The sequence below is a fragment of the Bactrocera neohumeralis genome, unplaced genomic scaffold (genome assembly GCF_024586455.1).
Source record: "Bactrocera neohumeralis isolate Rockhampton unplaced genomic scaffold, APGP_CSIRO_Bneo_wtdbg2-racon-allhic-juicebox.fasta_v2 ctg195_1, whole genome shotgun sequence".
NCBI classification, from domain to species: domain Eukaryota; kingdom Metazoa; phylum Arthropoda; class Insecta; order Diptera; family Tephritidae; genus Bactrocera; species Bactrocera neohumeralis.
In genome coordinates, this window is record NW_026089912.1 from 55,660 (window position 1) to 66,121 (window position 10,462).

A 10,462-nucleotide genomic window follows, 5' to 3' on the forward strand; every position below is an offset into this window, starting at 1 on the left:
CCGAGGTCAAAATCGCTGTCATTAGTACTTCTCGAGATATTTATTCGGCAATTTTCATAGATTTTTTAATACATACCATCTATGTGTGTATGTTTAGAGTAAATTTTCGTAAATATGTATTATATTTTTATTGCATTGATATTTTATAACTGTTAAGATTCACTGTGTCACTTATCTATAACGTACTTATACACATACATATGTACACACACTTGATACTCTGTTATCACTTGCTGCTTGTGTGAATTTGTACATTTGTATGAACATTTTTATAATCTTGCAAGCAGCTGCTACAGACTACTTGTAATTTTGTTCACCTAACTGTAGGTATCACCTAAAACTAAGCGAGATATACATATGTATATAAATAGTTAAGAGATTAGAATTAAGAAATGTATTAAAAAACAAGTAAGAAAGGGCTAAGTTCGGGTGTCACCGAACATTTTATACTCTCGCATGATAAAGTGATAATCGAGATACCGTTATTAGCAACTTTATTGCGAGAATACAAAAATGATGCCCTCTGAATTACATGAAAATATCTGAGAGATTTACCGATATTTTCGGTGAAAAATTAGGTTAGGTTGGGTTAGGCACTGAATTCTTCATGTTCGATTGGCTCCTAATGTACTATTTATTATACAGAGATGGCATCAAATGGAATTCAAAATAGCGTTATATTGGAAGAAGGCGTGGTTGTGAACCGATTTCATGCATATTTCGTACATGTTATCAGGGTGTTAAGAAAATGTTATGTACCGAATTTCATTGAAATCGGTAGAGTAGTTCCTGAGATATGGTTTTTGGTCCATAAGTGGGCGACGTCACGCCCATTTTCAATTAAAAAAAAGCTTGTGTGCAGCTTCCTTCTGCCATTTCTTCCGTAAAATTTAATGTTTCTGACGTTTTCGAGATATGTACAAAAAACTTAGTAGGGGGCGGGGCCACGCCCACTTTTCCAAAAAAAATTACGTAGTTATGACACTTTATAGGTTGTCAGTTTCCGCCATTTTGTGGGCGTGGCAGTAGGCCGATTTTGCCCATCTTCGAACTTAACCTTCTTATGAAGCCAAGAAATACGTGTACCAAGTTTCATCATGATATCTCAATTTTTACTCAAGTTACAGCTTGCACGGACGGACGGACGGACAGACGGACGGACAGACATCCGGACTTCAACTCTACTCGTCACCCTGATCACTTTGGTATATATAACCCTATATCTGACTCTTTTAGTTTTAGGACTTACAAACAAGCGTAATGTGAACAAAACTATAATACTCTCCTTAGCAACTTTGTTGCGAGAGTATAAAAAAGTTTAATAAAGAAGATTAGAGTCAAACATGAACTCTCAGAGTGCAGAAAGAATTTAAAGACTTTTTCTGTACATTTTGGTTATTCGATTCTTTTTTGAAGTGGATTCGTTTGGTCAATCGAGACTAAAGAAAGAGCTCAAGTGCAAGAATTATAAGCATCTAAAAAGAAAAAGGACATTACTAGCCAAATAAACATAAATAAGCAAAAAAGCGTTCTTGTGGCTTTAACAACAAGTACAGTGTTAGCACCGAATAAAAACAAGTTAGCTTATATCTTTCGGTTTATAAAAAGAACAAGAGAACAAAAATGTCCCGAATACTTAGTAAAGATATAAATGAAAAAAGCTGAAGAGATAGAAATAAGATATCAGCAAAAATTACAATTTAGAAAGGAAATTAGGAGTTAGAATTCAAAAAAGAAATTACTAATAAAAGTAGCATTGCAAGTTTAAATCAAATTTTGTATAGTAAAGGAAACCTGCGTGTAGAAGATAGGTAGATAGTGCAAATCTTTAATTTAATCAAAATCACCCAATAATTTTAAATAAGTCACATTTGTCATCAATAATAATTGCAAATGTGCATAAAATAACATTACATGGAGGAAACAAGTAAATGGAATAAAAAATTCCATAAAAAAGACAATTCGAATTTGTAGTCGATGCATACGTTACCGCAAAGAAGTAGCAAAACAAATTATAAGAAATCTTCCACAATTCTGAGTATCTATGTATGTCAATTCCAATTACACACGTTTTTATAGACTATGCAGAACCGGTTCTTATGAAATGTTCAAAAGGAAGAGGACAAAAAACATTTAAAGGATACATACAAGGAGCTGTATTTGTTTGTATGGCAACTGTTCAAATATCATTGAACATGCTTACTTATCAGCAAAGCCAAAATTCTACTAAATATAATTATCTATTTACATATTAATATACATACATACATATACATAATGCATTTACATGCAATGCACATCTATTAATAATAAAAATGCGTGGGTAAAGATAAGTCGTAAACACACATGTATTAAATTGGACACTTGAAAACATCCCCATGTAGCATAAAACTTATCAAGCAGCATAAACAATATGCTGCAATACATACACACATACACACATACACATATATTTAGATATTTAAGATAGTTTTAAAAATTGTATATAAGCAATAAAAACATCAAAATAAAATTAGACTGAATAAATTTTTCCTCGATATAAGACTTTTCATTTCCCCCCACCAGTCGTAAGGAATAACAAATTCTTTTTTGAAGTCAATGTTTGATGATAGATACAAATTAATATTTGGTCCTTTGAGCCGGATCTAGTGCTCGGTCAAAATTAAAAAGTCTTGTATTTACAAAACAGGCAATATACAAAAAAGCCCTGTTCAAAATACAGGCTAATTAAATCAAAATAATAGTAACACGGGTGTATATTCCCGCATATTAACAACATAAAAATGATGATTATAAGACAGGTGTATATTCCCGCATTATAAGCCGATCACATAATATACTACTGTGCAAAAAAAAAAGGGGACATTGTATTTATTTTGAAAATTCTTAATTTATTCTTCGAGGGCAGTATGGAAAGGTGCATTATTGTGGTGTAAAAACCAAGAATTGTCTTTCCACAATTCCGGCCTTTTAGGCGGATAGCGTTACGCAAACGACGCATAGCGTTCAAATAATATTCCTTATGCACAACACCACGGTAATCGAAGAAAACAGCCAACATGACCTTGAGTTTTGAGCGACTTTGGCGCGATTTTTTTGGTCTCGGCTCTCTTTTGGCACGATATTCGCTCGATTGATCAGTTGTTTCGAAGTCGTAAGCATAGATCCAAGTCTCATCGCCAGTTATAATGCGTTTCATGACACCCTGGTAGTCGGAAAGCTTCGTTTCACACACTTCAACGGGACGCCTTTTTTCCAAAAAATTCAATGTTTTCGGTACCAGTCGAGATTTGACGCGCTTGAGGCCCAAAACATCCTTCAAAATGGTATTGACTGAGCCTTTCGATATGCCAACTTCATCAGCAAGGTCTCTAATTGTTAATCGGCGGGTTTTCAACACCAAATCTTTGATTTATTGAACGTGAGCTTCGTCGGTTGAGGTTGATGGTCGCCCTGGACGCTCTTCGTCTTCGACACCTTCACGGCCGGCTTGGAACTCACTAAACCACTTGTAAACATTTTTTTTAGACATAGCCTCATCTCCAATGGCTTTCTGCACCATTCACAACGTATCCGCAGCAGAAAATTGATTCCGTAAACAAAATTTAATGCAAATTCTTTGCTCAACAAATTTCGACATAGCAAAAAACGAAAAACTCACTTTTAGCAGCTCACAAGACGACACGTATCTCAAACACTAATGAATATTTTGACATGACATTTAACATAAATGTGACTGACAGTACTACCAACCTAAAAAAATAGTAATTCTCCAAATCGTTCGACGCGCGAATTACGATATGATATGTAATTTATCGGAAATTATATATCTTTCGTTTGAATAATAAAACTCCAGCGAATTTACCGTACTGTGCGGCTTTGAGAAGCGAAAATATACACTGGGAATGCGCGAATTAACTTGAACCCTAATTGCCTGTCACGAAAATTGTATATTTGCGAAAAAGATAAAAGACGCGTGCGTTCGGTTATAAGGTTAAATTACAATTCCTTTCTTTATTTTAGCAACTAGATGACTTAGCCTAAATCTTAAGGCTAACGGGACAAAACAGTTGAAATGGAAGTATACAGGTATGTACAAAAAGAGGTGAGTAGTTCATTTTGTTAACTTATAGTAATAGATTAAGGTAAGTATATATAACATTATTAGGGTAAGTATACAATACTAATATAATTCAATATTTATAATTTTTTATAATTCATTTTTTCAATTCATATATTATTTTTATTTTAGGTATATATATTTGTCGCTTGACGCAACACCGGCCACCTTGACAGGATCAGATTCCTTCAATATCCAGTGGAAGGACAGCCAGTTTGTGGATGGGGCGCTTAATCGTGCCCGTCTTGGTTGCTACTTCTGCGACTCGCACCTTGCCGTCTTGCCCTTCGACGGTTGCGACGACGCGCCCTAGTACCCACTGCTGCGGCGGCACGTTGTCCTCGTGGACGAGAACGAGGTCGTTGAGCTGCATATTGCGTTTGGGGTGCAGCCACTTGTTGCGCTCCTGAAGGCCCGTCAGGTATACTTTGGACCACTGTCGCCAGAACTGTTGCTTGAGACAGCAAACAAGTTGCCATCTCTCGCAACAACGAACTGGGTCCACTGGCACCTTCTCTGGGGGTAATGCCCGCAGGGAGCATCCTATTAATAGATGCGCTGGTGTTAACGCCTCGCCGTCGTTGGGATCTTGGCTCAGAGGTACTAGGGGGCGAGAGTTGAGGATGGCCTCCACTTCGGCCAACACTGTTGCTAACTCCTCTGCTGTGAGTAGCGCGCTGCCGGTTACCCGAACGATGTGGTGTTTGGCGGACTTCACCGCGGCTTCCCATAATCCGCCGAAGTGCGGCGCCCGCGGTGGTATAAAGATGAAGCTGCACCCTTCGTCTGCTGCGAATCTCTTCAGTTCTGGACCCATTGCCAGAAACGCCTCCTTCAATTCGCGCAGCTTGCGATCGGCGCCGACGAAATTGGTGGCGTTGTCGCTGAATATCTTCGTCGGGATTCCTCGGCGTCCAATGAACCTTTTTAGGGCGAAAATAAATGAATTAGAAGATAGGTCCGAAACTAATTCTAAATGTACTGCTTTTGAAGTAAAGCAAACGAAAACTGCAATATATGTTTTTACGGGTGGTCGACCGCGTATTTTTAACGTTGTGTATATCGGACCACAAAAATCTACGCCACATATAAGAAAGGGCCGTAGTGCTCGAAGTCTTTCGACTGGCAAATTTCCCATTATTTGGTTTTGCAACTTCGGCTTGTAATGAAAACAATGTATACAGTTTCTTACGGTTCTACTGCAAGCTTCTCGGGCATTAATTAGCCATATGCGTTCTCGAAGAAGCGCAACCAACGCTTTAGCCCCAGCGTGGTGATTTCGAATGTGCAGGAACCGTAAATACGTTGTAACGAAGTGCGAACTTTTATTTAATAAAAGCGGAAATTTGGCATCGTATGGGAGAGGTGCATTTAATAAGCGACCTCCTACTCGGATTAATTTGAACGACAGCGTCTTATCCGAGTATTCATGCAAAAACGGGTTGAGTTTTTGCAAGTTTGCGGGTAGGGTGGTACCTTTATGCAATTTTTGAATAACATCCGAAAATTCTGAATGTTGGACCACCTGTGCAATTTTTAGAAAGCTCAAGTTTAGCTCTTCTGAAGTCAGATCTTGGCCTCTGGAGGATTTTGGTGGTCGCCTGATCCATCGTAATATATATGCGACCACACGAAGCAATTTTTTATGAGAAGAGAATTTTTCAATAAGGTCCAATATTGAGTTTTTCTCAGCAGTCGAAATTAATGTAAATGTATTTTTCTTCTTCTCTAATGCTTCGTCTTCTGGTGAGAGCTGGAAGTGGTTATTAATTGGCCATAATGCAGGGTCTTCTAGGAGGAACTGTGGACCGCCAAACCATATCGAATTATTCAATTCGTCCACGTTACAACCCCGAGACACTTGATCCGCAGGATTTTGTTTCGTTGGCACATGTCGCCAATGTACTTTGTCAGTCAACTCTTGAATTTCGGACACTCTGTTTGCGACGAAGGTTTGTAGTGAAGATGGATGTGTTTTAATCCAATGTAAAACGATTTCAGAGTCTGTCCAAAATGTAATATTTTCGAAATGTCGACTCAACATAGGCGCTACTCTTGACCATAATTTCGAAAGAAGATGTGCTGCCGAGAGCTCAAGACGCGGAAGAGATTTGGTCTTCAGCGGAGCCACTCTAGACTTTGCAGTAAGCAGCATGCATTTAATACCACTAGCAGATTGGCTTCGTATGTATATGCAGCATCCGTACGCCCTTATTGAGGCGTCGGAGAAGCCATGTATTTGGCAGATGGCACTCGACTCAACGTTTACGTAACGAGGAATGCTTATCGATGAGAGCTGCATTAGGTTGGCTTTAAAGTTCTGCCAGCTAGTGTCAAGGCGCAATGGAATCGACTCATCCCAATCTAGTTTTTGGATCCAAAGCTCTTGCAATAAGATTTTTGCTTTGGTAACTAGTGGGGCTAGTAATCCAAGAGGATCAAAAAGGCGAGCAGAAACTGACAATATATTTCTTTTAGTAGCTCGCAGATCATTAAAATTGTCATCTAAAACAAAGCGAAACAAATCCTCTTTCGGCAACCAATGGATTCCTAACGTTTTAGTGGAACTTTTGTCATTGAAGCTTAATGACTTTTCAGTGCAATCACTGTCGAAAAATTTAGGGTGGTTCGAAAACCACTTCGTTAAGGTGAATCCTGCCGAGTTTAATATTTTATTTACCTCACTTCTCAAAAGATCTAGAGACTCAAAATTTTCGGACCCTGTTAATAAATCATCAACATAAAAGTCTCTTTTGATGGCCAATGAACCGAGTGGATATTTCATTGTATTGGCATCACTGAGCATTTGCAAACACCGTGTTGCGAGAAATGGAGCAGGCGCAGTGCCGTATGTTACGGTGTTAAGACGAAAAATTTGAATTTGCTCAGAAGGATGCTCTCTCCACACAATAAGTTGACAATTTCTGTCTTCTTCATGCATAATTATTTGACGATACATTTTAGTAATGTCCGCTGTTAGTGCATACTTATGTAAGCGAAAACGAAGAAGAGTTGAGTATAACTCTTCTTGGATGGTTGGACCTACCATCAAAAGTTCATTCAACGCTATTTGAGTTGAAGATCGACTCGAGGCATCAAATACAACACGTAATTTGGTTGTTGTGCTCTCGGGCCTTAAAACGCATTGATGCGGAATGAAGTAGTGTGGCTCACTCGGGATCTTATTGTTCGTTGGGCTCATGTGACCCAATGCTCTATATTCATTCATAAAGTCCAGATACATTTTACGAAGTTCTGGATCTTTTAATGTCCTTCTCTCCAGGGCCTGAAACCGCCGAACTGCGGTTTCATAGGAGTGACCGAGTAACTTACGGTCAGCTTTAAAAGGCATTCTTACTTGAAGCCGTCCTGAAGGCAATACTTGAGTTGTATTTACGAAAAATTTTTCACACTCTTGTTGCTCTTGTGTGAATTTAATGCCATTCGATTCTGAAGGTAATTCTTCTAGAGCCCAAAACCTTTGAACTACTGAATCTATTGACGTTAAGTCTTCTTCAGCTTGGCATAATGTGCTATGTAATCTGGGAGGAGAACTTATATTACTGGCGTATTTGCCAGATACTATCCATCCTAAAAGGGTTTTTTGAAGTGTTGGTTGGTTAGGACCATTTTTAATTTGGCCAACAGCTAAAAGGTCGAAAAATGTTTCAGCACCCAATAGGATATCCACTTTTTTAGATTTATGGAATTCTGGGTCCGCCAATTCAATATTGTGCGGAATTTTCCAGCCATTAACATTGATGTTATGGTCAGGATGATTTGCCGAAATGCATCGCATTACCCAGAATTCCGCCGAAAATTCAAAATTATTTAACCGCGACTTGACAAACGCGCTTAGTTTTGACCCCACTTTTGTATTGGAATTGCCAATTCCAATTACGCTTAAGGTTTTGTGCTGACGTCGAATCCGCAACTTTTGTGCCAAGTCCTCCGTCATAAAGTTGACCTGGGAGCCTGAGTCCAGCAAGGCTCTCGCAGGCAGGTAATCTCCGCAGCTGGTCCTCACTAGAATTACTGCTGTTGCCAACATGACCCGATCCGGCATACTGGCTGTATGCATGGCATGTGTGGTTGATGGTTGCGGATGAGGTGCAGCGGGGAAAGAGACTGGATATTGGTGCAACAGTGTGTGATGCGATCGATTGCACACACGACATCGATCCGCTCTGCACTTGGAAACGGTATGTCCCTTACGCAAGCAATTTATGCATAAGGGTACCGATTTGACGAACTCGAACCTCTGTTGCACCGGAAGAGCCTTGAAAGTAGGGCAGGCAGTTAGATGGTGATCCCTCGATTTGCATTGTTGGCAAAGAGGCTGCCTCGTATTTGCTGCAACTAGCGCCGATTTGGTCCTATCCATTTGTTGTTGCTTCCCATGACTCGTACTGCCTGTTGATATGGGCTTCGTCCTTGAGTGGGATGCTCCTTCCGCTGATAGTTGCTGGTATCTTCGATTTAGAGTGGCTTCACAGTCCTTCCACAGTGGCAGTTTGTCATAGTCCAGCGCTTCTTCCCATTTGGATCGGGTGGCAGGGTCAACCTTTGTCATTACAATGTGTATGATTATTGCGTTCGTTATTTGTTTTTCATCACCCAGCGATAGCAACGAATCATATACCGCTGACACTTCGTCAATCATTGAACGCAGGGAAGGCGCAGAAGGCTTTGGGATTGTTGGCAGCTCAAAAAGTTTAGATATTGTATTGAAAAATATCAGACATTTATTATCATAAACTTTTTTGAGACTTGCCAACGCCTTCGGATAATTTTCATCCGACATCTGAAACGCTTTAACTGTTCCCAAAGCCTCTCCAGACAGACAATTAACCAAATGGTTAAATTTTTCAATATCTGGGATATTTGGATCGTTATGAACCAAGCTCTCGAACAAACTCATAAAATTTTTGAATTCTGAATATTCTCCCTTGAATTTCGGCAAATTCATTTTAGGGAGCCTTGAGCTGTGAGAAGCTACGAAAGATGTTTCGGCAAGTGAATTTTTATTTTTTGCTAAAATTGACTTTATTATGGACTTCGTTTCAACGATGATGTCCTCTAACTCCCCTCGGGCCATGTCGTCTTCATCAATTTCTTCAATCTTTGATTGGCACTTCATTAATTTTTCACTGTGTGAATTTAATATATCGAGACGACATTCCAATTCTATTGGATCTAAAGACATAGTCTTTTCGAGAAGGCCCGTTTTAATGCGCAAAATACTACTTTTCGCAACCGTTCTTTGACGTCTTAACGATTTTAAGTCCGTCAACTCCTTACTGGGAGACAGGTTTGCGAGAGTTGGCTTTGGCTTGCTCATTTTGCGTTGGTTAAATTAAATTTCCGAAAGAAAGACTATAACGGTTGGCAACAGATATATCAAGAATCGATAATGAAAACGAAAAAATAAATGTCGATTCCCAAATATACGAAAGCCAAACCAATAGCAATAAAGGCTGGCAACAAATATATTTGGAATCGGTTACGAAAACGAAGAAAAAAAAAACAAAAAGATAATATCGATTCCCAAGTATACGAAAGCCAAACCAATAAATGCGCAAAATGAGCAATAGCACAAGAAGTAATTTAATCGGAAAATGTCCGAACGAAAATCGACAAAAATTGCGAAAAAACGACCGATAATTGCAAACGCGGATCGAAAAAATTGCGAAAAACGAGATAATTTAATTTTGCAATTAATAACTTTTTCACCTTTATTTCAAAATAAAGGGCTACCGCAAAATCCCAAAATCCCTTGATTCACTTTAAATTTATACATTTAGATATAAACATACGTGGGGTTCAAATATGTATATCGTTTTTATAGTATATAATATATGTATATATTGTTATATATGTATGTATGTCAATATAGTGAACAAAAAGGGAGAGCCAAAAACTGAAAGTGCACTTGTTTTGTTGTAGTTTGCTTTTTTATTTTGCACTGCTTTCAGTAATTCGCACTCGTTACCTGGTGCGTCGGCTGTTTGCCGGCGCTCACTTCCCTTTTGCACAGAATGCAGCGGCAGCTCATTCCCACGACGGCAGCGGCGTTGATGGCAGCAGCGACTTGATGGCAGCGGCAGAGTGATGGCAGCAGCGGTTTGAGAGCAGCAGCGACTTGATGGCAGCGGATTGATGACAGCAGCGACGTTGTGGCAGCAGCGGAGTGATGTTGTAAAAAAAAAAAAAAAAAAAACTGGACACTTAGCGGATGTTCTTGCGGAGTTTTGTAGCGGCACTGGAAGCGGTAACTTTTAGGGGTGCGGCACAAAAAGCGGTAGATATTAGCGGCACTTCACTGTTAATTTTAATTTGGAA

The 10,462-nt window shown here is 39.2% G+C and overlaps 1 protein-coding gene across 1 annotated transcript; it reads right to left on the bottom strand.

Annotated features, from left to right (window-relative positions):
* Positions 1-4,268: 4,268 nt before the first annotated feature.
* On the bottom strand, positions 4,269-10,198 carry LOC126766639 (serine/arginine repetitive matrix protein 3-like). Its single transcript, XM_050484390.1, has 2 exons — positions 10,113-10,198; positions 4,269-5,043 (listed from the first exon to the last, which is right to left on the bottom strand). Exons 1-2 carry the CDS (start codon positions 10,173-10,175, stop codon positions 4,351-4,353), a joined length of 756 nt encoding a protein of 251 aa, XP_050340347.1. The 5' UTR covers positions 10,176-10,198; the 3' UTR covers positions 4,269-4,350.
* Positions 10,199-10,462: the final 264 nt, after the last annotated feature.